The 25,891-nt window shown below is 51.4% G+C and overlaps 14 protein-coding genes across 14 annotated transcripts; 10 read left to right on the top strand and 4 right to left on the bottom strand.

Moving 5' to 3' along the window:
• Positions 1–990: 990 nt before the first annotated feature.
• On the top strand, positions 991–2,471 carry K460DRAFT_364668 (CAP20-like protein). The gene is made up of 2 exons (XM_040933041.1): positions 991–1,488; positions 1,776–2,471. Exons 1-2 carry the CDS (start codon positions 1,381–1,383, stop codon positions 2,232–2,234), a joined length of 567 nt encoding a protein of 188 aa, XP_040791236.1. The 5' UTR covers positions 991–1,380; the 3' UTR covers positions 2,235–2,471.
• Positions 2,472–2,673: 202 nt separating this feature from the next.
• On the bottom strand, positions 2,674–3,714 carry K460DRAFT_79338 (uncharacterized protein). Its single transcript, XM_040938689.1, has 4 exons — positions 3,549–3,714; positions 3,383–3,389; positions 3,116–3,311; positions 2,674–3,065 (listed from the first exon to the last, which is right to left on the bottom strand). The coding sequence occupies exons 1-4, from the start codon at positions 3,554–3,556 to the stop codon at positions 2,884–2,886; spliced, it is 393 nt and encodes a 130-aa protein (XP_040791235.1). The 5' UTR covers positions 3,557–3,714; the 3' UTR covers positions 2,674–2,883.
• Positions 3,715–3,739: 25 nt separating this feature from the next.
• Positions 3,740–5,514, top strand: K460DRAFT_335047 (WD40 repeat-like protein). Its single transcript, XM_040930934.1, has 2 exons — positions 3,740–4,590; positions 4,642–5,514. Exons 1-2 carry the CDS (start codon positions 3,796–3,798, stop codon positions 5,185–5,187), a joined length of 1,341 nt encoding a protein of 446 aa, XP_040791234.1. The 5' UTR covers positions 3,740–3,795; the 3' UTR covers positions 5,188–5,514.
• Positions 5,508–6,878, top strand: K460DRAFT_79376 (alpha/beta-hydrolase). Its single transcript, XM_040938690.1, has 3 exons — positions 5,508–5,778; positions 5,838–6,123; positions 6,194–6,878. Exons 1-3 carry the CDS (start codon positions 5,606–5,608, stop codon positions 6,746–6,748), a joined length of 1,014 nt encoding a protein of 337 aa, XP_040791233.1. The 5' UTR covers positions 5,508–5,605; the 3' UTR covers positions 6,749–6,878.
• Positions 6,879–7,007: 129 nt separating this feature from the next.
• On the top strand, positions 7,008–7,667 carry K460DRAFT_267561 (uncharacterized protein; the record flags this gene model as incomplete). Its single annotated transcript, XM_040927526.1, has 2 exons — positions 7,008–7,532; positions 7,587–7,667. Coding segments are annotated over 2 exons (606 nt in total), but the record flags the coding sequence as incomplete, so codon positions are not given.
• Positions 7,668–8,174: 507 nt separating this feature from the next.
• On the bottom strand, positions 8,175–11,319 carry K460DRAFT_276597 (MCM-domain-containing protein; the record flags this gene model as incomplete). Its single annotated transcript, XM_040928126.1, has 3 exons — positions 8,175–9,952; positions 10,001–10,945; positions 10,995–11,319. 3 exons carry the CDS (start codon positions 11,317–11,319, stop codon positions 8,175–8,177), a joined length of 3,048 nt encoding a protein of 1,015 aa, XP_040791231.1.
• A 485-nt stretch (positions 11,320–11,804) lies between these two features.
• Positions 11,805–12,163, top strand: K460DRAFT_281388 (uncharacterized protein; the record flags this gene model as incomplete). Its single annotated transcript, XM_040928488.1, has 2 exons — positions 11,805–11,966; positions 12,026–12,163. The coding sequence occupies 2 exons, from the start codon at positions 11,805–11,807 to the stop codon at positions 12,161–12,163; spliced, it is 300 nt and encodes a 99-aa protein (XP_040791230.1).
• Positions 12,164–12,390: 227 nt separating this feature from the next.
• Positions 12,391–13,493, bottom strand: K460DRAFT_375489 (uncharacterized protein; the record flags this gene model as incomplete). Its single annotated transcript, XM_040934775.1, has 2 exons — positions 12,391–13,403; positions 13,451–13,493. The coding sequence occupies 2 exons, from the start codon at positions 13,491–13,493 to the stop codon at positions 12,391–12,393; spliced, it is 1,056 nt and encodes a 351-aa protein (XP_040791229.1).
• A 471-nt stretch (positions 13,494–13,964) lies between these two features.
• On the top strand, positions 13,965–14,873 carry K460DRAFT_353619 (uncharacterized protein; the record flags this gene model as incomplete). The annotated part of the gene is made up of 1 exon (XM_040931729.1): positions 13,965–14,873. The coding sequence occupies one exon, from the start codon at positions 13,965–13,967 to the stop codon at positions 14,871–14,873; it is 909 nt and encodes a 302-aa protein (XP_040791228.1).
• Positions 14,874–15,381: 508 nt separating this feature from the next.
• On the top strand, positions 15,382–16,380 carry K460DRAFT_259883 (uncharacterized protein; the record flags this gene model as incomplete). The annotated part of the gene is made up of 1 exon (XM_040927455.1): positions 15,382–16,380. A coding segment is annotated over one exon (999 nt), but the record flags the coding sequence as incomplete, so codon positions are not given.
• Positions 16,381–17,316: 936 nt separating this feature from the next.
• On the top strand, positions 17,317–18,551 carry K460DRAFT_364661 (2-dehydropantoate 2-reductase). The gene has a single exon (XM_040933040.1). The coding sequence runs from the start codon at positions 17,347–17,349 to the stop codon at positions 18,316–18,318; it is 972 nt and encodes a 323-aa protein (XP_040791226.1). The 5' UTR covers positions 17,317–17,346; the 3' UTR covers positions 18,319–18,551.
• Positions 18,552–18,972: 421 nt separating this feature from the next.
• Positions 18,973–21,069, top strand: K460DRAFT_415190 (uncharacterized protein; the record flags this gene model as incomplete). The annotated part of the gene is made up of 1 exon (XM_040937723.1): positions 18,973–21,069. One exon carries the CDS (start codon positions 18,973–18,975, stop codon positions 21,067–21,069), a length of 2,097 nt encoding a protein of 698 aa, XP_040791225.1.
• A 131-nt stretch (positions 21,070–21,200) lies between these two features.
• Positions 21,201–22,971, bottom strand: K460DRAFT_79259 (uncharacterized protein). The gene is made up of 3 exons (XM_040938688.1): positions 22,772–22,971; positions 21,515–22,689; positions 21,201–21,449 (listed from the first exon to the last, which is right to left on the bottom strand). The coding sequence occupies exons 2-3, from the start codon at positions 22,597–22,599 to the stop codon at positions 21,332–21,334; spliced, it is 1,203 nt and encodes a 400-aa protein (XP_040791224.1). The 5' UTR covers positions 22,600–22,689; positions 22,772–22,971; the 3' UTR covers positions 21,201–21,331.
• Positions 22,972–24,903: 1,932 nt separating this feature from the next.
• On the top strand, positions 24,904–25,539 carry K460DRAFT_403937 (uncharacterized protein; the record flags this gene model as incomplete). Its single annotated transcript, XM_040936676.1, has 1 exon — positions 24,904–25,539. One exon carries the CDS (start codon positions 24,904–24,906, stop codon positions 25,537–25,539), a length of 636 nt encoding a protein of 211 aa, XP_040791223.1.
• Between the last annotated feature and the right edge of the window lie 352 nt (positions 25,540–25,891).

The raw sequence follows: 25,891 nt of genomic DNA, 5'->3' as shown, positions 1-25,891 counted from the left end.
CGAGGCATGGGATGCTGTTCTGCCGCGGCTGGCATCCAGTCTCGCCCTCACCTTGGCAACATCTGATACTCGAGTTTTCGAGTCACCAGATAGAAGAGGGTGGAGGATCGGAGATGAGAACGTTTTGAGCCGCAATGCCAAGCGCAATACGAAGAGATTGATGAATAAGTTCACTCTGCGCCTCAACTCCTACTTGAATCACGAATCGCGCAAACATCGGGAACGCTAAACACTCGGCGTCCGAATGGTGAAGGAACAAGAGCATCCACTTTCACATGCCATATCAAGTTTCCTTTCTTAGCCCTAGGCCGTCCTCAACAGCGTTCCACCGTTGCCGTTGACGCGCGCCGCAATGCGAATCAACGCAACGTCCTGCGCTGCAATGCGCTGTACAAGTGCTGCACGTATGACGGAGTGCGTTTCAATCATGGATTGCTATGATAAGGCGGTTCGGGGGCCAATTGGAAAAGTTTGTTCGAGGGAACCATGATTACTTGCATCCGTATACGGAATGTCGCCTTATCTACGGTACAGCGATGAAAGAAGGCCTGAGGCCCTGACGAGTGGGAGATATCCCTCCGCCACAATATACTGCCCTGTGGCGAAGATTGTACGCCATCTAAACCGGCATAGGACGGCTAGGTCCCGAAGCGCACATTGCCTAATACCTCTAAAAACAGTGTGCATGGGAATGGGATCCATGGCAATCTTTGCTTCCAAGGCAGATGCATCCGCAGGCCGTCTATTGCATCCGGAATGCACACGAAAATTGGGTCTCTCAACTATCCATTATACAGCTTCCGCCAATGAGACTGATGCTCTGGCGGGCCTTATCGTGAAGTCGGGCGGGCCGGGCCAAACCTTGGAAGCCTGCTTTTCACATGCCAGAGCTAAACGCCCTGCAGCTGCGTCAACGCCTTGCCCAATGTCGTGACCTTGTGAATGCGCACGAAAACTGATACGCGAGGCACGCATGACAGCATGCTGAGGCTTGCCTTTGCAATCGTGCAACACTATTTGTGCCCTCTTTCGCATCTTCATTTGTTCTGCGTTGACGACCAAAGACAAGAGCAAAGTGTGTCGTAAGAAATACGAAAGAAAATTGGCCCGTTGACGTTGGCTGCGACTTATCGATAAGACAGACCACTTTCACATGCCATTCACCCACTCGACCTGAACCACGCCGTTTTCAGCACAGGGCACGCACAAGCTCGCCCAGACAGTGCATCATCGCGCAAGAGGGGAGCGCTTGCATATAATAAGGCGTTGGGACGAAAACCCTTTCCCAACGTTACTCTTACTCCTGACACCAGTTGCTCGCCATCCATCCCCACTTACACCACATTCGCAAACACATAACACTGCATATTCCTCTCTTTTATGGCACCACACGCTGAAGACGACACGAACTCTCAATCAAACGGCGATATGAGCAACCACGAAACTACCTTGACTAATGGCGAGACGCCGAGCTCGAGGGTTCTATCGGTACGTGTTATTGCGATTCTGCCACACATTCCGTATCCAAACTTCATCATTCTTCTGGAAGCGGCAGTTGCTGGTCACCGCACGACGACGACCTCAGGCAATCATCTGGAAATACCAATTGCAAGGTTGTGACAGGCGTTGAAGCCCCCCAATCTACCGTTGGACCAGTTACACTGCATTCCTAACACACGATGTGCGACGGAACTCATTTCCGTCCAATCAATCCCCCCACGTCTCACTCAGCCAACAAAAAAATTACAAACCAATCAGCTAACGCGAACTGATAGCATCTGCAATCTTATCCTGTAGTCCACGACTCCGTCGAAGGATTCAAGTCCCATCCCTATGGCTCCAAGACCCTTGCCCTCGCCACCAACACGTACAACAGCGTCGTCGCACCGTTCCACCCATACCTCAGGACACCCTACTCGTACGTTGCTCCCTACATCGAGCATGCAGACAAGCTAGGCGACAGCACGCTCTCAAAGATTGAAACACACCTGCCGATTGTCAAGGAGGATACACCCAAGCTCAAGGAGTACGCGTTGTCACCTTACACATACGTCAAGGGAACATGGGCAGATGAGTACAAGAAGACGCAGAGGCAAGATGGTCTGGTAAAGCAGGGTATCGTGCTTGTAAGCACCGAGCTGAAGATTGTGCAAGATGCTTGCACTGTCTTCCTGAGCTACTGGAACAAGGGCAAGGAGCAGACAAGCAAGAAGGTCGAAGAGGTTAAGCAGTAGGGTGCGATGTTTCTTTAGCTGGAGGCACCCAAGGTCCTCATTATGGTCGTCGGGTAGGGCTGGGGAGTGTGTGGAACATTGACGCCTATAAGGCTGGCGGTCGAGTAGCGCATCGTGGGTGAAGGAGTTCAAAAGCTTGTTGGGCTTGTTGAGGTGGCTGTTTCCTTTGGCACATTTAGATACCTTTTATTCCTCGTGCATGGTTGTACGTTCCTAGTCGCTTTCATTCGTACAAGCATAGATCGTTAATTTAATGATTGAGATGATACTGGCGTTCACTTATAATCCATCATGCCGATGCATCTCTGATGGTGACTCGTCTCTAAACTCGCTTCGGACTCCCTCAGCCTACTCACTGGTTCTCTAGTAAAAATTCTGTCAGTACTCACGCCTTAGGGAAGGGAGGTTTTTTTGCTGAAAGATACGAATAGGGACAATGAAAAAGACCAGAGAGGAATCATGAAATTCGTGAATTTTGATCCCGATGCCGGATTTTCATGCTTTGATTATCAAGCCGAAGTACACGCCTGAGTGGCAGGCCACTTTTGAGGTCCTGTCCACCATATGATATCCACCGACATGCTCATGCAGGATCTCCACGCGTGTCAAATCATGCCCCGTCTGCGCCCAGCCGTAACCGAAGAAAAGCCTAGAACTGTAAGGGAGTGAAGAACCACCTGTTCTTGCCCGACTGGTATCGCTCCTCGAAAGCCTTCTTAACCGTCTTCTTGGCATCCTCCCGTTGCGAAACCTCCTTGAATGTGTCGGCGGAGAGCACGCCCTTCAGGTTCTCGAGCTCAATGGTGTAGCGGGTGGGCATGATGTGGGTGTCTGTGTGAATCAGCACCTGTCGTTCCAAGTTTATCTTCACTGCCACGTACAGTTGACCTGCTTGACGAAAGGCTTGACCTTGCTCTTCTTGGCCTGCTTGTTCTTTGACATGCGGCGGGTGACCTTGGATGGGTAGGTCTCGATTCCGGCGACGAGAGCGTGGGGGAAGGGATGCGACTTGGTGCCGTTGTCAAGAGGCGAGATGATCACGCACTTCTTGCCGGCATAGCGGCCCCGGGTAATGATCTAGGCGGACTGTGAGTGAGTGCGACAGGTGTTTTCGTGAGCGGCTTCAAACATACGACAACGCGTCCGACCTTAAGGCTGTGAGGTAAATGTTAGCAGTTGTACTGTCGCATAACGAGTGTTTTTCGCAGGGTGCAGCAATTGAAGGCCTGCAGAGTCTTTGGCGAACCGAAAAGCCTCGCATTCCGCCATTTGCATTCCCTGGATATTCGTTCGACGGTACTGGGAGCTACTTACAACTTCATCTTGGCTGTAGTCGTTGGTGATGGGGTTAGTCGTGGAGTTCGAGGTCGTCGAACGGAAAATGCGCCAGTTCGTGTGCGCGGCGCTCGCTTGATCTTTTGGCCGTGAGCGCACGCTAACGCCTCTAGCGTCGCCTCTGGTTGGTCGGCCCCTCCATCGCCGCTGCCGAAATCTCGAAGGCCCGCCAAAAAGTTCGCGATGCTTTGAACTCAGCTGCACTACACGGCTCAGGACATCCATCATGAAGATCAAGGCTCTCAGTCGGTCCTCGTCGTCGGCGCAAGCCCCGGGCTCGACTATAGCCAAGGTCACTCGCAATCTTGACCCTAACCTGCACCCCTTCGAGCGAGCACGCGAATACACACGAGCATTGAATGCGACCAAGGTCGAGCGCATGTTTGCGCAACCCTTCCTTGGAGATTTCGAACCGGGACATGTCGATGGTGTCTACTCCTTTGCCAAAGACCCCAACTCGCTCGAGCACTTCGCCAGTGGTAGTGGTGATGGTGTGGTCAAAGTATGGGACTTCACAAGCAGGCAGGAGAGGTGGCAGGCGCAAGCGCATGAGAACTTGGTCAAAGGAATGTGCTGGACGCAGGACAAGAGACTGATAACATGCGGATCGGATCGGCAAATTCAAATGTTCGAACCTTACGCCCAGCCCTCAAAGTCACCACCAAAAGCGACCTGGCACGGCAACGCTGCCTTTACGTCTGTCTCGCACCACCGCTCGCTACCTTCCTTCGCTGCGGCGTCGAGCGTAGTCTCTTTATATGACACCAGTCGCACATCAGGCGCGCCAGTGCAGAACCTCGTCTGGCCTTCGGCCATTGACACGATCAATTATGTTACTTTTAACCAAGTTGAGACGTCAATACTGGCATCTTGCGCCACCGATCGAGCTGTCATTCTGTATGACGTCCGCACAAATTCGCCCCTACACCGTACTGTCCTCAATTTCGCATCGAACTGCATATCCTGGAACCCAATGGAAGCGTACAACTTCGCAGTTGCTAGTGAAGATCACAATATCTACGTAAGTATCACAACAGAGAACTTCGTGAGGGCTATTTTAACTTTCTCATAGATATTCGATATGCGGAACATGAAGCGAGCGCTGCAGGTCCTGAAAGGTCACGTCGCTGCGGTCATGAGTGTTGAGTTCAGTCCAACGGGAGAAGAGCTTGTGTCTGGCTCGTACGACCGATCGGTACGCCTATGGGAGAGGCAGAAGGGTCACTCTCGCGATACCTATCACACCAAGCGCATGCAGCGCGTCTTTTCAGTCGCCTGGAGTCCGGACAACAACTACGTACTTAGTGGCTCAGACGACGGCAATGTACGCCTCTGGCGTGCGAAGGCCTCAGCAAGACAAGGCGTCAAGTCCTTCGCTTTACGACAGAAGCTGCAATATGATGATGCACTCAAAGAGAGATATAAGCACATGCCAGATATCAAGCGCATCACCAGACACAGGCATATTCCTAAGGCAGTCAAGAAAGCTGGCGAGATCAAGAGTGAGGAGCTCAAGGCCCTTAAGAGGAAGGAAGACAATGAGAGGAGGCACACGAAGAAGGGCGAGGTCAGACGGAAAGCGGAGCGCGAGAAGATGGTTTTGGCTAGAGAGCAGTGATGCACTGAGAAGGGCCTCTTTGACATTGATCTGCATAGCGATGGCGTTCTTCTGACTTCATGAAATGACATCTAAAAGGTGTTCGCATTGCGGGTTATTCACAATTGACACGAAGATCCGGGCAACGATCCCGAAAGCACCGCACCATTAGCATGAAATACCCGGTTTACTTTGTACACTCCGCTTATTCCCACCCTCCATCCTCGATGTGACAACATACCGTACACTCGACGGAATGTAGTTAGTCTCCTACACGTGATATCGCGCGATTGCGTCATCTTCTTACAAACACCAAACGAAAGGGCGAGACTAGCAAACATCCACGACTCGAATCAATCTTGTCATTCCTATGAGACATTCGAATCAATACTGAGGTTTCATTGCACACTTCCTTCTACTCAGCAAGTTTACAGGCGTCATGGCATCCATTTCAGCGCACAAGATTCAAGATGACAAGTTCAACAGCCTCGGCTTAACTAAACTGGCAGTGAACGAGGAGCAAGTTACTTCTTATAGTCGCGCGCTGGGTACCGCGTCCGAGAAGAATCCTATCCTTGTGCTCGTTCATGGGTACCCCCAATCGGCCTACATGTGAATAATTTCCCTACCATGTTGCCTACGATATACAATAATTACTAATCACACAACAGGTGGCGCCATCTCATTCCCTTACTACCTCAAAACGCGCCAATATTCGCTCCTGATCTTCCTGGTTATGGCACGAGCGCAGCTATCCAGAAAAATGATAAACTGACTATTGGCAATGCTATCCTAGCGGCGCTGATGACTGAAATCAAGAGAACATCGAGTGGGTCTTCGACGAGCAACATTCCTGTTGTGCTTATTGGTCATGACCGCGGAGCAAGAGTTTTGCATCATCTTGCTGTTAGTGGCGTGGAAGGAGTCAATATACTGGGTGTGTGTCTGATTGATATTGCAAGTGGATCTCTTCCAATATAATATATCCCCAAACGGCTGTCTAGCAGGAATTAATAAGTATCAACAGGTCCCAACTTCAACACAATGGCAGCGCAACGCCTCACCCGTAGACGCCGCAAAGGAAGTAACCGGCTACTTCCATTGGCCGTTCCTTGCCAACGTCTCCCTTGCAGTCCGTATGATCACCGCCTTCGGTGCCTCGAACTGGTGCGAGGAAATGATTCTCCACTGGGCAGGAAAGAACCCTTCGGGCCTCGACAACCTAAAAGCTGATGACGCGCTTACTGTCTATGGCGAGTTCCTCAGCCAACCGCATAGTTTGAAAGCGAGCTGTGAGGACTACAGGGAAGGCGCGACTACCGATGTCGAGAGAGACCAGCAGAATCAGAAGGAAGGGAAAAGAATCAAATCTCCACTGCTCCTGTTGTATTCGGCTGATTACATCGGAAGTCGATACAAATTCCCGGATGTGTGGAAAGACTGGGTAGATAATGGGGTGGAGATCCAGCACCACAGCTTCGGGGATGGGATTGGACATTTTGGCGCTGAGGAGGCGCCACAAGAGGCCGCGAAGGTCATCAATGCGTGGCTGACACGGTTAGGTGTAAATGCTGCATCATGAGTGGGATAGGGTGACTTGGATGGCCGTAATATCTTCTCGGTTATTGGGTATCGAGTCCAGTCAATATTGAATATATTGAGGCCAATGGATGGTAGTGTGGTACGTTACCATGGAAGAAGGTGTAAGGAATTTCACTATGCAAATTTCACTCACTCACTCCAATTCCATATAAAACCCCTCCCGTCCCCCAAATCCGCCTCGACACAACCATTTCACTACCCATCACCCATCACCCACACATTCAAATACCCTCTACAAAATGTCTCCAACAAACACTTTCCACCCATTCTCACGCCTACCCGCCGAGCTGCGCGACTCAATCTTCAACTTCAGTATGCCTTCAACTACAACTATACACATCAGCGAGGCCGAGTTCGAAGTCACACAAATTTCATCACCACCCAGCCTCCTTACCACAAGCCATGAGGCCCGCGAAGCAGCTCTAAAATGGGAGTTGAAGAAATACCCCATCTGGACTGTAGACGATTGGCAAGACATCTACCTTTCGCCTTCTTCCGACACAATCCTCGAACTTGTCATCGAGCCCTCGAAAAGCCACACTCTCAATATTACATGGACGGAGCTGCACGAGATCCTTCACGATGCGCTCACAGAGGCGAAACGCCTCCATATTGTGTGCAGTGAGCCTGAACGCCTAGCTAGGCTGTTCATGCTGCCTGAGGGTGAAATTGTCAGCGTGGGGGAGAGTTGCGTGGAAAAGGGATTGTTCGGTAGCGAGGTCATTTCTTCGGATCGAAATGTTCGCCAAAGCCTCCAAGGAGAGGTATTAGTAACGACAAGCACGCGGACGGTGGAAGAGATTCGCCAGGGAGAGAAGGATGACGTAAGGGTGTGGAGCATGGTCGATGAAGAGGTTTCGGACGGTTTTGGGCCCGAGGCTCGAGTCTTCACCACCAAGGCTTTTGAGCAGTTGCTAGTGGATGGATGGAAGTGGAGCAGCATGCATGAGTTGCATGATATTGTGAAGGCTTCTGGGCTGCTCGACCGTGGAGCAGTTGAGGAGGAAGAAGGGGAGGCTGGTGAGCAGCAGAGGGAATTGGAGGAGAAGTCAGGGGATGACTTGACGATGGAAGCGTTGAAGACTTTCAACGAAGAGATGGCGAAGTTGCGGCCCAAGATATCGTATAACGCTGCGAAAGAAGCTTAGGAGGTAGCGTTATGCCGGAGTATGATCGAGATGAGCTGTCTGGTCATAAGGTAGCCTGTAGAACTTCAATACAGTTTCGTTCGTCACTTCGATGGCAAAGATACTGCGCATATGTCCGGCCTTGAGTGAGCGTGTGTGAACCTAATGAATGCATCATACCGTGAAAGGATTCAGATTGGTGTATGCTAGAACTCATCATGTCATTGACCCGTCTACAATTCATGGTCCCACCCTAAGAACGCCATCCTGCCGTTGTACCTAGAAAGTCCCAACCACCCTCTTCACCGTTCTCCTTGGCCCATCACCACTAACCTGCACAGTACCTTCCGATTCCGCACTCCTTAGAACCTCAAGGAATTCTTGGTTTTCCACCTGTTCGCTCGCGCCCTCACGAACCCGCTTAACGAGCTCACTGAGCCTTACAGTCTGACCTGGAGAAGCAAGCTCATCGAGCGCAGCAAGCACCGCTCGTTTAAGATCCTCTCTCCTCTTGCGATCGCCCGTTGATGTGCCCTCTGTGAGAAGCGACATATCGATAAGACCCGTGCGCGCGTCCGTGGCGGCTTGCTTGAGTGCGGACTTGATGAGGCGAACAGCTTCGTGAACGTCATCTGCCGTTACCTCTTCAGATAAACGCATCTTGGCGTGTGCTTCGGCAAGGCGGATCATGGATTCCAGTTGACGGGTGGTGGCAGTGATTCTGCGCTCTTGAGAGCGAATATCAGCACCAAGGGCGCGCATAGCGACGTATGCGTCTACGAGGGCTTTTGAGGCGGGTTCGGTGATCTTGGGATGGATATGGGTACGAGCATAGGAGATGTAGGAGGTCAGGAAGTCGATAGGCATGATTTCGTTCTTTGACGCATTCTCGGGTACGTCTTCGAGGTACATGCCGACAAGATGACGGGCGAGGCGGCGGTCGTTTTGCTCGTCAATGCGATCGAGAATAAGGTAGACCAAATCGAAACGTGAGAGTAGGGTGGGCGGGAGATCGATGTTCTGCGGGACGGGTAGGTTGACGTCGTATTTTGAGCCGATAGGGTTGGCTGAGGCAAGAATAGAAGTACGGGCGTTGAGAGTGGTGATGATGCCCGCCTTCGCGATAGATACAGTCTGCTGCTCCATCACTTCGTGAAGTACAGATCGCGTAGATTCCGACATTTTGTCGAACTCGTCGATGCAGCAAACACCGCCATCGGACAAGACTAATGCACCAGACTCGAGCACGAGCTGTCGAGTCTCGGGGTCCCGGGTGACATACGCCGTTAGACCTACAGCAGAGGAGCCCTTTCCAGAAGTGTACACGCCGCGCGGCGCGATTCTGTGTACGTACTGCAGGATCTGCGATTTCGACGTGGATGGGTCACCACAGAGAAGGACATTAATGTCGCCCCTGTATTTGGGGCTACCACCCTTTTCGAACTGTTTGTTCGTGCCGCCAAAGAGCTGGAGCAGAATGCCTTTCTTGACATCGTCCATCTCATAGATACTAGGCGCAAGTGATCGAGAAAGGAGTTCGTAGACATCCGGACGAGCACCCGTAGCCTTGATCTTCTCCTCTTCTTCCACTGAGACTTTGCGAGTCTCTTCGATATCACCAGCTGCATGCTCGGCGAGCTCCTCTTCAATGGTTGACACATCGATGCCCATCCGCTTCTTATCAACTTTCTGGATATGTAACGTATCGACGTACGTCTTGAAGATATTCTTGACGGACCGCTGACGGGGGTTAATGCGGACTTGGTTGCACTTGAAGATACCTGTGATTTCGACTCGGTCACCGGCCTTGCAGACATCGACAAGCTCATCATATGCACAAAGTGAGACAGAGTGTGGTGTCTGGCCATCTGGCATATCATCTGGTGTCTCTTGTAGCTTAATGACTTGCTTGTTGGCGAACCCGGAGCGGTTGTGAACGATCTGCATGCTATTCGGCGACTCGCAGACGGCGCGTGGGCATTTTGTGGGTTCAGTGATCTTGCCACGATCAATGTCGACGCGAACCGTGTGATTACACACCGAGCAGCGGAAGAAAGCTATTCATGTCAGCAAAGATCCGAGAAGTCACATTCCAGTAAACTTACCATCCTTCATGTCTGGTATAATGGGAGTGGTCCTAATCACTAGACCCTTGACGCTAACGAGCTTGTCCATGTCACCAGGATTCAACTCGCGCAAGTTGATTGTCTTATCGAGACCGAATGGCCTGACATTGTACGTCTTCTGATCTACCTCGCTCACCAAGTTGGGAATGTCAGCGAATGGTGCGGGCGATGGAGCGCCCGGGGTAGGAGCATCAGAGCTCAGCATGGGAGGAAGAGAGCTGGAGTCTCGAGCCCTGGGTTGCGCAGCGCGCTGTGCCTGGGAGAGCTGAGTCCTCATCTCTGCCATACGCTTCTCGGCGAGCTCAAGCATCGTGTCCTTGATGGCAACATCCATAATCGGGATGATTTCATTCGGGTAGGCTTGCAATTGGTGCCAGAGCTTTCTTGTCGGTGGGTAGGCCTTCAAATTGCGGGCATCCAAGTTCAAGGGAGTGACACCTAGTTCAAGCATCATCTTCATGATGTCGACATACTCGCGAGCCATGGCGGGGTGCTCTGTGGGTAAGCTCATGCCCTCTTCCAGCTCGCCGTCCTGGATCATGCGGTACTTGCGCTGGAAGTTCATAAGAAAGTCCCTCATAGCATGCCTAGCATCCACAAGAGACACGTTAGTACCCCAAATCACTCGTGACGAGTTTCCGCCCAGTACGTCCGCATCCGAGGTATCTGGATTCAAATTGGAAAAGGTGGGAGCGTCTGACGCATCGTGAACAGCCATGCCATTCTCATCAACAAATAGCCTGCGGCGCCGATTGGTAGAGCTTGTGCCGAAGACATCGGAGTGGATATCGTTTCGTCGATTGCGGGCTGCGGACTCGGAGCCACGGACGAAGAGGGCACTGCTGCTGCTTCGGATGTCGGTATTTTGAGCGTTGCGGGCTCGGCCAGGGCTGGAGCTGGAAGCATAGTGGATGGGAGAAGAATCTGTCAATGTTAGCAATGCGTTCAGTCGCATACCGAAATTCTTGCATACCTCCAATAGTCATGGCACTGGCCTTAGGCGTCGCACCGCCATCGCTCTCTGGCGCACCATCTGCTACCCCTGAACCGGAGGGGTTGACGGGCGACGAACGGAAGAAAAGTGGCGATTGCGTTGATGCTGTCTGCAACCTCGAGTTCCTGGGAGTCGCTTGCGATTCACGGTTTGACGCCTGGGAGGCTTCAGACTGGAGCTGTTCGTCTGGGCCCACTGGCGCTGGGCTGCTGGAGGGCATGCGAGAATTTCCATCGCGGGCGCTTCTTCGTGGGGTTACGGAAGCAGAAGTGCGCTGGGAGCGACGCTTCGCTGGAGATGACATTGTTGCAAAGCCCCGAATATACTCTATTCAGAGGACGATGCGATGGTGATCTCAAGAGCCGTGGAGGGGGGCAACGCTGAGGGATGTTGGGCTGGACGCGCCTTCTCCTTTCGACGCGACGCGTTCTGCGCTAAACCTAAGGTGGATCAAAGTGGTTCTTGGCGTCTTCACTGGCTTGTGATGATTCTCTCCAGCTGCTCGAGGAGTGTCAGTGAAACAATTTCCTAAGGTCATGAAGAGAGTGTCTCGCTTGATAGCCGAGTTCATAACTTTGCCAGAGTGGCTGTTCAGGCCCCTCTGCTCAAGTGATAATCACCTAGTGGGGTTAGTCCGTTCAGCTATCGATAAGATGTAGGTGCTGGCCCCGCGATCAGGTTAATTTCGTCAATCAACAAATATCACTTCTAGGCAGCAGCAACATCGCAATTGTCAAAACACCTGCATTCCATTTCGTCGCCTAATACACCAGCAGTCGTTCCATCATAATGGCCCCGCCCTCCAAACTCGCCATTGCAACCGGCGTCGTCCTCCGCTTAGTAAAGGAAGAAGCAAGCTACCACAAGGAGATTGTGCAACAGGAAGCCCGCATCAAGAAGAGCGAGGCGAGTGAGGGTGAAGAGAATGCCGAGTACATATTGAGACAGGAGGTGAACAGCCGCATAGCCAGGTTTTCTTTTCGGAATTCCTCCATGCTAACAACTCATAGCGCCAAGCTCTTGAAGAGACTAAGAAAGTCTTGCCTGGTATGAAGACAAAGATCGAGCAGGCGCTGGAGAGACTGGAAGAGGAGCTGGTAAGTGACCGACACCTGATTGGAGCAAAGATAGGTCGAGCTGACTGGTAATTAGGAGAGCAACAAGGAAGCTGGTGGCGATCCCTCGACTGCAGAGGTCACGAAGGCTGAAGAGGCTATTGCAAAGGGGAAGGAGGCTATCCAAGAGGCCTCGTAAAGTTTCGATCGCTGCTAAAAGGAGCTATGATACCCGTACCTAGATGTACAAATGACCCAGTATGATACGCCGACCTGAACACCATGCTATGCTAGAGAAATGCCCATAGTATCGGCTGCGATCATGATTCATCCATCTTGGACGCTGATCTGTCCTCCCCGTCGTCTTCACCATCCTCTAAGTCTTCTCCCTCCTCCAACCCGGACGAATCATCCGCGTTAGCGTCTCCAGAGTTTGCACCTGAATCTGCCATGTCAGTGTCCTCAACAACACCAGACCTAGCCGGAGATGCTACGACGCTAACTTCCCTCGACAGCGGCTTCAGTCTATCTTGTGGTGGCACTCGGAGCATTGAGGAACCTTCTCCACTCTGGCTAAGGTGTACCGGCGTCAACCCCCCCTCTGGCCTGGGGGTGCCAACGTGACTAACATCTCCCCTAGAGGTGCTACCTTCGTGCTCGCCATCCTCGTCCCCATCCTTCATCATGCCCTCTTTGCGCTCAGCCTCCTCCTTCTCGTCCTTGATCATGCGCAACATTTCTCGTGCCTCCTCGTCGAGGCGTCCGAATTGTGTGCGCCGCTCGCTCCAGGTGTTCTTTGCTGACTGTACCTCGTACTCCAGCTCTGCGATCTCTTCGTCTAACTTTGCGTGTGCTATAGCCTGCTCGTCCCGGGGTTTGAGCATCTTGCTACTGGTGATCTTCTCGGTCAACTCGTCGTACGTCTTACGAACTGCTAATGTTTCTTTCGCTTCGACAAGCTGTTCTCGTAACTCCTCTATAGTGTTCTTCACATGCTGCTGCTTCGCCGTGATGCCGTCCTTCTCCACCGCATATCGTTCGCGCTCCGTGTGATTACTGTTCGTAGTGAACTCGGATCGTAGGATGGCGAAGTCCAGAAGCGATAGCTCGTTCATTATATCTTTTCGCCAAAGCTCGATGTCATGTGCTTGTTGCTCGCGCTCAATTGCAACTGCGGCTGCAGCTTCCTCGGCGGCGGAGGCATCTGGAGGGGGAGACGGGAGCTGCTTTGGGCGCGCATCGTCGAAGAAATCGGACTTGAGAAGGCGACCAGCGGCGTGAATGTACGGTCGTGCCTCGACGGCGAGGAGTCGGGATACGTTGTGGAGCGCATCTAACAAGGTCAGTGGAAGCTTCGAATCGGAGGGCAGTATGGCTTACCTTCGTCTGCCTGGGACAGAAGGCCCCAATCCTGAATCGCCATTTCTTCTCGATACCACAGAAAGCAGGTCAGTGATATTGTAAGAGTCTTGTTCTTAAGCAGCTCACGTAGTTGCTGCCAAAGTCGCAATATCGAAGTTCCAAAACCGAGCACAACGCTAGCTGAACAGGGATCCGCCGTAGCTCAGCCCGAGGTCAACCTCCGACGTCAGAACCCCGGATATCTTTCACTGCACCTTCGATACGCCTTCGTACCCTCACTACTTTGATAGGAGCGACTCGGCTAGCCACTATTACCTCAACAACCACTTTAACAATCATGATGATGTGACTGCTGCGGGGTGCTTAGCCCCGTATTCGTTGTTCAAACCGCCCACGTACCATGGTTCACAGCGTCTAAGAGTCACCCGCTTTCCTTGCGAGTAAACGACCGCTACATTATCACATCGTGCACCCTCCAAATTCGCACCGCTACGTGTTTTTCTCCTTCGCCATCATCCATCCACCACCCATCATGCCAGTCCCCAAGCTCTTCGAGCTGGCCAGACAGCGCCTTATCAAAAACATCGATTTGCTCAACGACGTCGGAGACCTCCCCTACTCCTTTCTCGAGCCAGTTCTACGCTTCATCCAGAATCCCGACCAACTACAAGAGTTGGAAGAGAACTGCACACAGCTACTCGGCGAAACAGGCGACATATGGCTAAAGTTCATCAAGCGAGACATACCGAACTGGGACAAGAAACCACATGAGCCACGAGATCCCAAAAACTGGAGTAAGGTTTATCGGAAGCTCAGGAAGGATATGGACAAAGAGAAGCAGGCTGACGCTGATGCGCTGAAGCAGCAGATGCAGGCCTTGCAGAAGGATAGAGCACAAAACAAGACATTGATTGTGGATAGCAAGGTCGGATATGGCGCCGGTAGTAGCAGGATGTTCTCTTCTGTTGGACGTAGTAGCGGCTGGGGCGGCACTCCTGGAGCGCCCTCCAAGACTGGCAAAGTTGCATTCGACAAATTGAAGAGGGGCATATTCGATCACAAAAGGGAGCGTCCGAAAGCGCCACAAATGCCAGCGCACGTACTAGCTCAGCGGAGGACCCAGGTGGTAGAGGCGCCAGCTCGAATGGTGAGGATGGCAGAGTACGAGAACAAAGCTCCAAGAAATATGGTCTTGTCTAGGCCGGCTTCTGCGTCAGTGGCGAAGAGAGCTCAGCCGCTGCCATCCACGAGCCGACCACAGATCACGCAAAGACCAGTGGTACAACAGAGTACTGCCCCAACTCGAACGTCTCTCCCGGCTGGACAACAGTTTCACGCACCGAAGCTAAGGCCACCACAGGAGTCAGTGGGCGCTCCAACAACGAAGAGGAAGAGGGAAGAATATAATCTTTTCCACCAGCCAAAAAGAAAGAAGTTTTAAGTCAGAGGGTCCACCTCCACCTCCGTTCACTTCATTCTGTAATAGCTCTGGGGTATAGAGACAGATATCAGTCAGCGTGTTCCCTATTTGCGCTGTTTCCGTTTGTCACCATATCATTATGCAGTCTTACTCAGGAGCGTTTGATCTTCTCGGGCATTATTGGGTGACCACTAGCCACAGAGGCAGTGGGCGTGGCGCTTAGGATGTCATTACTACCGGGCGGCATCTTTTTCTGTATGTTTATAGTTTATACGTTCAAGTCACGGATCGCAGTCACTACAGCTCGTCTTCGCCATCGTCCACCTGTAACCTCCCATTGAATTAGTGCGAGGTGAAAGTGAAGGAGTGCGAGTTGTCTTGGCACTCCCAAATGCAGCAAGACCGTTCCGCGGGTTCGTACACTCCATCATCCCACTTGTTCCATACAAACACAAACACGCCGAATACCCTCGCAGCGACTGTACGTACCATGGCAGATATATTCGCGACCACTGGAACTACGATCCTAGAGACTGATAGCCCGTTTCGAATTCTTGCCCTACCGGCAGAGCTCATTAGTAGCGTTTGCGCCTTCCTCGAAGATGATGACCTTGTCAATATCCGTTGCGTATGCCGCGTGCTCAAGGCTCATTCAACTACTGCTTTCGGTACGCGTTTCTTCTGTCATCTCATCGCGATATTGCACCCTACCAGCCTCGCTGTTCTTCTAGAGCTTTCCCGCCACGAAATACTCTCGAAATACGTGCGTAAGGTCACGATAAGCGGAGAACTCCTGGGTCACAGCATCTTTCCGTTGCAAACCGATATGCCATCGCACCTTAGCCTACAGAAGAGCATCGAGAACTCGGGGTTGGACTATTTGATTCTTCTTGAAGCGTTCAAAGCCCTTCAGAACCTCGAGGTTGTCGGAATTGATGTTGGCTCTTTCCATGCCGCTGAGGAATTTGGATTCTGCGACCATGGAGTTAGGTGCGGGCGAGTCCAACTATACAAAGAAAATGTCGGCATCGATCACAACGAGGCAATGGGCAACAGTCGTGTCTATGATCCGGTGTTGCGGGCCCTTCATAGCGCCAATGTTCACGAGAGAGTCGAGTTATCACTCATGTTTCACCCCTCATCAGAGGAAGATTGGCCGGTCTCTTTCTTCGATGTTCAATCACTACTCTGGACAAAGTCGTTTGCTCCGAGATTGCGCGACCTATATAGCCTCGGCCTCGTGGATTCCAAGTGGATCAATACCCTCATGCATTCTGCAACCGATCTCCGCGAGCTTCATCTCCAGGGCGACCACGACCTAATCAGCCTTCCTACTTCAAACAAAATCTCCCAATGGCCTGAATTTCGCAAACTTGAACTCGACGAGCTCCTTCTCCAGCATAGAGACTTCGTCCCCTTTCTCCGTGAACATGGTCCAACCTTAGAATATTTACATCTGCAAGGGATCGGGTTCCCCGACGGGAACTGGATCGAGCCTCTGGAAATCATAGAGAGCATGCCGAAACTCACACGTTTGTTTGTGAACACGCTGTTCGAGCAAAGTCCTTATAACAACTTGGGCAACACTCTCGATCGGTTTGACAACATCTGGGATTGTAACGCTCTTGATCTTGTAAGCCATGACGACATCACGGTAGCTCTGGTAGCCCTGCGAAGCGAATTACGAACAGAGCCGATGACTCCATTTACAACAGAATATGCAGTTGCCTTTCACCATACTGTGGACCTGCGAAAGGCAAAAGCAGCTGAAGAGGAATTGATTCTTTGCGTTGACGGAAATTGGGTGTTCAATCCGGAGGCTGTATGGGATCTGATGTCTTCCGATGAAGATGAAATATCGGACAGGGGTGCAGGCGAGGATGGGGACGAGGCCGGGGATGAGCCTGGGGATATGTCCATATGAGCTGTTGCGACTTGGGTCGCTCGTCTTACGAGATATAGAGGCGGATGTATGGCAAACCAAGTGCGCTTTACCGCAAGAAGTGGGTCCGTCAACTACTGGGTCAGAAGCCCAACGCGTCGGCAAGAATCATGTATAACGTAGGGTATTACACAGATTTAATATGTCGTCTTTTTCCTCACCTTTGCGTTCTTGTCTATACCGCTTTCGGACTCATGGCAGCCTTATACTTCTAATCCCTACTCCTTTAACGCACCTACTCCAAAACCTCTTGAACCCCTTACATAATGGCATTTTCATAGGCATTTGAACGAGAGCCGTTTAAGTAAAGCTCACGCCCGACCGTCACAGCATATGAACAGCGATAACTCCTGCAACACTAGAAGCTGTATACTAATACATTTCTTTGGGGGTTAGATGAGAGCACTACAAAAGGAACTCGCATGTGATATTCTTGTTTGGGAGAAGGACAAAGTGACTAAGCACTGCGGCCCAATCCGGTAATCCGGAACAAACCTAACTTCCACTCACAACCCCTAGCGCCGATTCTATACTCTTTGTGAACGCTTCTTGATGATGACATCTGAAACAAGACCGAAGATCCTTCTCTTCGGTGCTGGCAGCGTAGGAACAGTATACCTCTGGCTCCTATCTAGGGTCGCATCAACAACAGCAGTTTGCCGCTCCAACTACGACATCGCGAAGAAGAACGGATTCGTCATCAACTCGTCCATCTTTGGCCAGAATATAGAATTTGAGCCTGACGTCGTACACGACTGTGAGGAAGCGGTTTCTAAAGCCTCGGCACCTTTTGACTACATCATTGTCTGCAGCAAAGCCATCCCTGGAGTTGTTCCGCAGCTTATCAGCCCTGCGGTGACCCTTGGGCATACTGCTGTTGTCCTTGTGCAGAACGGAGTTGGTATCGAGAAAGAGTACCATGAATTCTTCCCCGAGAATCCAATCATAAGCGCAGTCGTCTACCTTCCGGCTACACAACGACCAGCAGGTGTCATCAAGCATGGCGAAGTCGAAAAGTTGCAAATTGGAAGCTATCCCTCGTTTGCACCAGATCAGCATGCGGATGCATTTACCAAACTCATACAGTCCGCTGGTGGTACCGCAGAATTCTACGAAGACGTCCAGCCCAAACGCTGGTTCAAGTTACTAGTCAACGCATCCTGGAACCCGATATGCGCACTCACACTAAGCAAAGACACAGAAGTACTCAGCAGCTCAGATGAAGCGTCTGATGTGCTACTGGCAGTCATGCTTGAGATTCGGGATATCGCTGTTGCGTATGGATACAATATCACGAGAGAAGAGGTGGAATACCAGCTTGGTCGGGCACAAGCTAGGATCCCGAAGAACGCTGGCATAGAGCCAAGTATGTTACAAGATGTACAGGCCGGGCGGAGGATAGAAGTCGAGGCGATTGTTGGCAATGTAGTGCGCATGGGCAAAGAGAAGGGTGTTTTGTGCGTTCGGCTGGAGATGCTATATGTCCTAGCAAAAGCCCTGGATTCACAGATTGGGAGAAGTTAGAACGAGCAGCTGCGAGTGAGTATAGAGACTAGTGCGGTATATTCTCGTGTGTCATTATTTCGCTGAACATTCGAAGTGCCTCACATCTTACAACAATGTTCCTCCCCTGACCACTTTCTTTACGCTATCTTCTTTGTTTTCTTGTAGTTAAAGTCCATTTTGTCACTCTTTATACTTGCAACCTCTTTCATTGATTTTCACAATGTCGTAACGACGCCGTTTCACTGCCCGCGCCATCGCCAGCACCACGCCAAGGCTTCTATTGGCTTTCACCTTCGCCTTCCTAACCATGAGAGCGCGCCCGCCTAGATTATTCCTGTTGTTCCTATTGTTTATTCGGTAATTTCGAGCTCGGACTCCCACAGCGTAATCAAAAAGCTTCCCGCCAAGTTTGCACGTAAACACCCACCTCCACCTCCACAACGCATACAGCCGACACGTACCAACTTTCAGATCAACTACCTGCACTGCATTCCGACAGCTTCATATTCTCCCAATATTTTAGCAGAAGCTCGCGCTCTTTGCAATAAGTATATCGCTCGTCCGTTGCTGGCGCTGCTCACGAGCTTGCCCCATACAAAACGTATACAGGCTTGCGCACAATTCGCTGTCGGCCGCCTTCCACTCACTCTTGATACACACGTCGTCACCAACATGTCACCCACCATGCTCTTCACCTTGTTCTGGGCCTTCGCACTATGGCTCCTCGAGAGGTTCGGCACCCTATCCTTCGATAATCAGCTTTTCACCTGCTACATTATCTACGACACACTCTCGGAGCCTATCAGCAACTTCTACGCCGTCTGCACGTATGAGAACGTTGAGACATGTGGTTTCATGGTACTTTTAGGTCTTATACTCATGCTCCTCGTCGCTTGGGACTTCGAATTCAAGACGGACAACTTCTGGGAATGGCTTGACAATGGTTGCACTGCCCGAGCTCCTCAACATTATCGCCAGAATACCGCCGATGATATTCATCTACCTCCTACCGCACCAACTCAACTGCCTCCAACGCCGCCTTCAGCAACCGATAAAAATCCTACACCTCCTACCTTATCACCTCAACCCTCTGCAAACCCACCTTGCTACTGGCCTTTTCCAAACCTAGATTGTACCGGTACCGGCGAGTCATTTCTCCCTTGCAATCGGTACAGCAGTAAGCCAGACCCGACCATTCAGTACCCTCCCCGCTGGAAGCACACATTTCTCGACGAAGAAAATGAGATGAAGTATGGTTCCAGGCGTGTATTCAAACCGCATTATGGCTACGAGTGGAAGTTCATTCCAACTGCAAGTGAGGCTACAGTCGCCGTGCAATCCATCATTGAGGAGCCGGGAACACCCCAGGGCTTTATTGCCGCTGAGCGTAGGCCTGCTCAGAAAGAGGTAGCCGCTACACCTACCCATAAGGTTGTGGATCCTCCTGTTGCTCGCCCATATCAACCTTCAGCAGCTTCTACGCCGGTCTCTGCTCCTACCACCAGTCCTCCCGCTGCGCCCACTCGAATTCCTCCGCAAGTACCTATTTTGTCATCCGGTCCGCCTGTCCAGATCCTCCAGGCTCAATCTACTCCAGCCAGCCAGCCACCAGCTCAGCCGTCCTTCGATGACATGGTCGCTTTCGCCTTTAGCTTCTTCGCCGGCATGTCAGATGAGCTCAAGACAGCGTTGCAGGCATTCATCCTCGTCTCGTCCATGCAGGAATACCAGGAGCCTGCTGATGCCATCCGCAGCCTAATCGAGAAGGCGTACAAGTCTCTCCAAGTGTTCTTTCCAAACGGACTGACTGCAGATCAGTCTGTTCACATGGGTTGGAATGTCATGATTCTGGATTTCTGGGGCCTCATAATTCCACATGGCTATGCCATCCAGCAGGAAGCGCCTCAAGTTCTAGTCACATTCCTGGGTGATTTCTTCCTTTTCGGTCAGTATTTGGGACTGCCGCTTCGGCCCCTTGACTGCACTCCCCCACCGTCTCGACGCCCACCAATTCAGCTCCGACCTCAACAGCCTCCGACCCAGCCTCCGTCTCAACCAATCCCTCACCTTCCATCTCAACCTCCTCCACCAACGCTGCGAGCCCCTCCAGCCTACCCTGTGCAGCAGCCAACCAAGCCTGCAAAAGACACGAAAGGGATCCAGGCACCCTCCGAGGCAGGACCTTCGGTGCCGCGGGCGGCATCGAAGGTCTCCAAGACCACACAAAAGCAGCCTATGCAGCCGAAGGTGTTCGACTTCGACACCTATCTCTGGTTCCAGGCAACGAATAGGGAGCTGAATAGGCTCACCCGCAGGTCCTTCGGATGGAATGAGGCAAATGTGTGGCAGTATTCGGGCGCAAAAGACCTCGTGTTGAGCGATTCCCGGCGCAATTGGGCAGATAGCTCGTTTGTGAAGATGGAGTTGACCAAGAAGGTACCTGCGTTCAAGCGTGCGGCAGTGGTTCTCCGCATGCAAGCGAAAGCAGGTGCCCTCTTGGATCACGCTTCATCTGCGCCTCTACTCGATGAGGTAACGGGGTTCATCAAGCAGGCAGCAGAGATGACTGCTGCTTGTGGTGGCATGGACCCTGTCAAGCCATGGGAAGATTGGTACAGGGCTTGCTATTACTTCAACAGTGAAGTTTTTGAGGAGAGGACTGTATATCGTCCTCTTCGCGAGCAGTATGGGACGCTTGTATGGAACCGCTTCGACGATCAGTGGACCGCCGTTGATAAGAAGTGGCTTCCTGACGATGACTATGAGTGAATGAGTAAAAGGAATGGCATGCTAATGCTGGCATGGTCATCATCCTCTCTTAGATACTGTACTTTAATTCCTTTTTAGATGCTATGTGTAAGCTCTACAGTAGAGCTGTTTCAATGTCGCGGAAGTTTCCAGGAAATACCAAGCATGATATAAGAAATGTCATTCTATTTTGGCGTCAAAGCGCGATTCAATATTACACATGTTGCAATCACTAGGTGCATACAATACTGTAGTGAGTGTGTGATGTATACATGGAGCAAGATCAAACAGCGATAGGACTTGCAGGGTTCAAGTACGGGTCCGACATACGTCTTCTATTCAACGTGTGAGGCATCTTGACTCCATCGAGTGTCGGTGAGAACAGTGGGTCAAGACTCTCACTATCAGGTTTATTAGCACTAGCACTCATAGGACTATTTTGACTACAAAGAAAGAAGAGACTTACTGCTGCATCATGTCTTCCACAGAGTTACGCTTCGTGTCACTCTTTTCACTCTGCTTGCCGATATCAAAGGCAAAGTAGTCCTTGGTTTGCTTGAAGGGACTAAGATTCCCCTCTTCAACAGTCATCGCCATGGGCGTAGGTGGAATAGTAGTAAGGATGGTGTGCGGGTAGTTTCCGAATGTCGACATCTTGGTTGGGCACGCAGCACTCATGCTTGCACGGAAGCCTCGCCCGGTCGTATCTGGTGGCGAAACGGAGAGAGCCATGGAGTTGCTACGCCCTGTTCTAGCTAGCACTGGTGCCTGGATTTGGCTGTGACTCAATGCTCGTTTGATGAAGCTGAACGCTGAGGCAGTAGAGGAGCTGCGGCTATGATTATTTGGAGAAGTATTGAAGTGGTCGGAATTGGCTGATACGACGCTGAGGTTCCGGCCATGCTGTTGCAAGAAGGGGCTATTAGTCGTGGTGGGTACGGCCATGAGACTGAATATGCCCCTGAGGGCAGAGATCGAGGCGTCGACGGAAGATTGGATGCAATTCCACGAGTACTCGAGGCTGATAAAGTCGTCTAGGCTATCTTCGATTTTGATCATCTCGTTCAAGCAGACGCAAACTGCGTCAGCAATGATGGTCGTTCCGGTTACCCAAGCATTTGCGACAGCGTCCTGACAATACGCAGGCTGGGCATGGATAAGGTTGATAGCAGAATTAGTTGTCTTATCAATAGCATGATCTGCCATGTCGCGCTGCTGGCACACATCTACTCGTAGCGACGCGCGTCTGCTCGAAAGTGATTGTTCGCCGTGCATCGTAGCTTTCGCACCATCGTAAACGGCTTTGAAAGCATCCTGGTGGACATATGCAATGCCAGCGTTTAGGTTGTCGAGCGTAGATAGAACAGCATCGGCGTTATCCCCAAGTGAGGAGTAGAGAAGGGCGACATGATCGGTTCCTTCGATGAGGGCGTGTGCCTGGAGCGACTTGAAGAAGCTGAAATCGTTTGTTCTTCGAGCGGAGTGGAGGTTGTGTCGGACTAGAGCAATGCGTTGTGTCCAATGAAGTCTGTGAGTTGGCTCGGATGCCATTGTACTGGTTGTTCTTGATCGTTGTCTTCTTTTTGCTCGTTGATGTTTTATTGTTGTGGCTTCTGTGTACAGGTGCTAATTCTTGTCTAACTGCGGATGTAACGAAAGGAGTCAACCTAGAATGTAGGAATAAAAAAGAAGAATCGGGTTTCTTAGCTATAGGGCCACTCACGGCAATCACCATGTCCTTATAATCCTCGATTCAAGGGGTCTAGCGTGATCCACCTCCATCGCCGATGAAAATAGACATGCACAATCCGCATTTCGATGTTAAGATCTAAATGATCATGTCGAATCAGTAAAACATACAATCTAGCGGGTAGACATCTCAGTTTGAGTCAAGCACATGGAATATTCCACACGAGAGGAGACGTCAAGGTAGGATACTACTGTGGTTCGTATGACCAACCAGGCGAGGGTGCGTCAAAAGGCAAGACAAAATGACGATGATTTTCAATCCAAGACATGAGAAGTACTGAAAATCCCCTTACAGGATGGATTGTCTTAGCACAATAGCAATGTCCACGTTCTGGAGTGTGTAGGGCTGAGACATCTGGGTCTAGTCCCCGTACGACCATGGACGAATGACCAAACGTGACTGTTTCAATGACTCTCAGATGATGAAGATAGCTCTCCACTGCTGCATACGGACAAGCAGTCCGTCATATTGACTATCAGACCACTTCCTGCTTGCGGGTGTACTGAGATGCATTCATTCTCTCCAATATTAGTGTCTTGATCACGTCGCAGTGGCTCCCGATATTTTAGGAGGATACCATCATACTAAGTGGCCAGTGAACACGAGTAAGATTGCGTCTGACGCAAGACCAAGTGCGGTGCTACTGAGAACGGGAGGTGTTGTTATTGGTACACTGTCGGCGGTCAGCACCAAGACTACTCATAGCAACCATCAAGGAGATGATCTGGTTCAAGTTGCATTGTTTCGATCTTGACATCGGCACTAAACGCTGGTGGGTCGTGGCGAATTGCGAGGCTGACGTACTCCCAAGTCTCCGGCATCTAAGCCGGACTACTCTAGAAGGCACGCGAAACAAGAAAATATGTGAGCCGTCAAGAGTTACCCGCAAATGGCCCAATAAGCGTGGCAGTCTAGTTCTCGTGGTACTAGATATCGCCTATCTTGTGCCTAAGATGCTATATTGGTTGTACTTGAACATCTTCTTGCAGGTTCATCATACTTATCGTCGATTAGCTTTTCAATTGGGTAGGCAAAGTGAACGAATCGGAACCTAGCACTTCTGGGAGAAACCGAGTTGGGCCTGGAGTCAGACCTGGGCTTTACCAGAGCTCAGATCCCGCCTGAGCCAACTGGATTGAAGAGTCGTATCAGTTGCCCATATGCTCCCTCTTCTTCAGCGTCGGTAGACCCACGGAGCCCTGCAACCCACTCTTGCTTCCCGGAATTCCCGAACAATGAGATATATGAAATGGGGTTCATGTCCGAGCCTGAGGTGGTCAAGCCGGATCATGCAGTTTGGTGGAATCGCTGCAGCGACCGGAAGAGGGGAGCACCGCCAAAGGTGGCCAGAATGAGAAGAATACAGCAGAAGAGTCTGCCGAGTCACCACGATACCCTGAAGTTGCGCATATACAGTCGGGCAAGGCACAAGGCTGTGAGAAAGGAAGAGGTAGTAGTGGGTCGGGGTCGATGGACAGCGCATAGTGGCCTAGAGTACGTGCGTCCGATCTATGCGTAGATTACGAGGACCTAGGAGCCGGAGGAAGCCGCAGTACCGGGAGCAGTCCAGGTAGGTTAATTGCAGTTCGAAGAGTATTGTCGGCGACGGGGGGTTGTGCAGGAGATGACTGTTGAGACGAAGCTCACATACGCTATCGGTCGTGTGCCTCGCCATCGTACCAAATTTCAGCCGCATCATTCTCGCGTCGCACAATGCTTAGCTTTTCCTCCATGATCTCCAAACTTATCGCAAGGGCGTCGCACAGGCTGAACCCGCGTTTCGTGTCTAATGCAAATCCCGTTGGTGCGGAACGGTGATTGGTAGAGAAGGTTACAACGACGCCCGACTCGTGTGCTGTAGCCGCTTTGCTACCTCGTGCCATGCTCTACTTGCACAGGCTGCGCGACTGCGCCGCATTATGGGCTTGGGCTTGTGAGCCTTATTTCGAAGAGCTGCACTTCTGCGGCGATGCTCTTGCCTCTCGGCGTTCTTGTCTTTTGAGATTCCATGCGTGAATGCCAGCTTGGAGAGGAAATGAACCATGTCGCCGTATCCAAACCCATCGCAAACGTCAACATCTCCATCATCCACATTGTCATCGACGATGCCCGAAGGATCGCAAACAGGACTTCCGGGCATGAAGCGCGGAATCGCGATAGGTGTCGCGTGCTCTGTTGCCATTCTGGTCGTCGCACTGCTCGCCTTTTTCGCAGTTAGGCGGCGGAAACGCATCTTACGAAGCCCGAAAAACTCAGGAAACAACATGGTGGAGCTTTCAGGGACTGAAGTGTGGCCGCATGAGAAGGCCTTGCAGATAGCGTCGCCGCCGCAGCCACCGCCGCTCCCGCTCGTTGAAGCGGATGCGCGAGCGATCTATGAGTTGGATGCGGATCCGATACTACCCGAGTTGCCCAGCGATACAGATGCTTCAACAATCAAAACAAATAACAAATCTGATCGGAATTCCTGGTGCCTCGACGACGATGCTGTTTACACGCAGAAACTTCAACAATGGGACGATAGGGGCCTTGCACTGAACACCCAGGACCAGTCGGACAATCGAGAAAACGAACACCGAAATTTACCACTGTTGACGATTTCTGCACCTAGAGGCTCGCCAGGCGATGTTTCACCTTTACTGGTGTCATCCTGGGATACTTCATCACGGTGCGCCTCGCCTGTCAGCGCGCTGCCGGACGCTCACCTACCATCGCATCGCCACGAACACTGGCATCGTTGAACATGAATCGCACGTTGTGCTGCCCAGAACGGGACGAGCACGCCAACAAGCAATCGAAACACTACATCTATGCAGACTCAGACCATAGTCATTTCCACCTTAGTGAGAGGGGGCAATCGTTCCAAACATGGATGACGCCCAGCACACCCCCCGATGGAATAGAACAATCCCGGAGCATGGTTTTTTGGCCGGGGGATGGTCGATTATAGACTTCGAGAAACACGTTAGAGCAAGGATAGAAGAAGAGTCGAAGTAAGAGAAGGAAAGTGCGTGGAAGGGCTGGCTGGCGGTGATTCCGAAAGTAACGTGTAGAGAGACGAAGCGTATGAATTTGAGTCTAGATTGTACATGT

The sequence above is a fragment of the Cucurbitaria berberidis genome, assembly GCF_010015615.1.
Source record: "Cucurbitaria berberidis CBS 394.84 unplaced genomic scaffold K460scaffold_2, whole genome shotgun sequence".
NCBI classification, from domain to species: Eukaryota; Fungi; Ascomycota; class Dothideomycetes; order Pleosporales; family Cucurbitariaceae; genus Cucurbitaria; species Cucurbitaria berberidis.
This window is presented reverse-complemented; position numbering and strand designations above follow the sequence as displayed.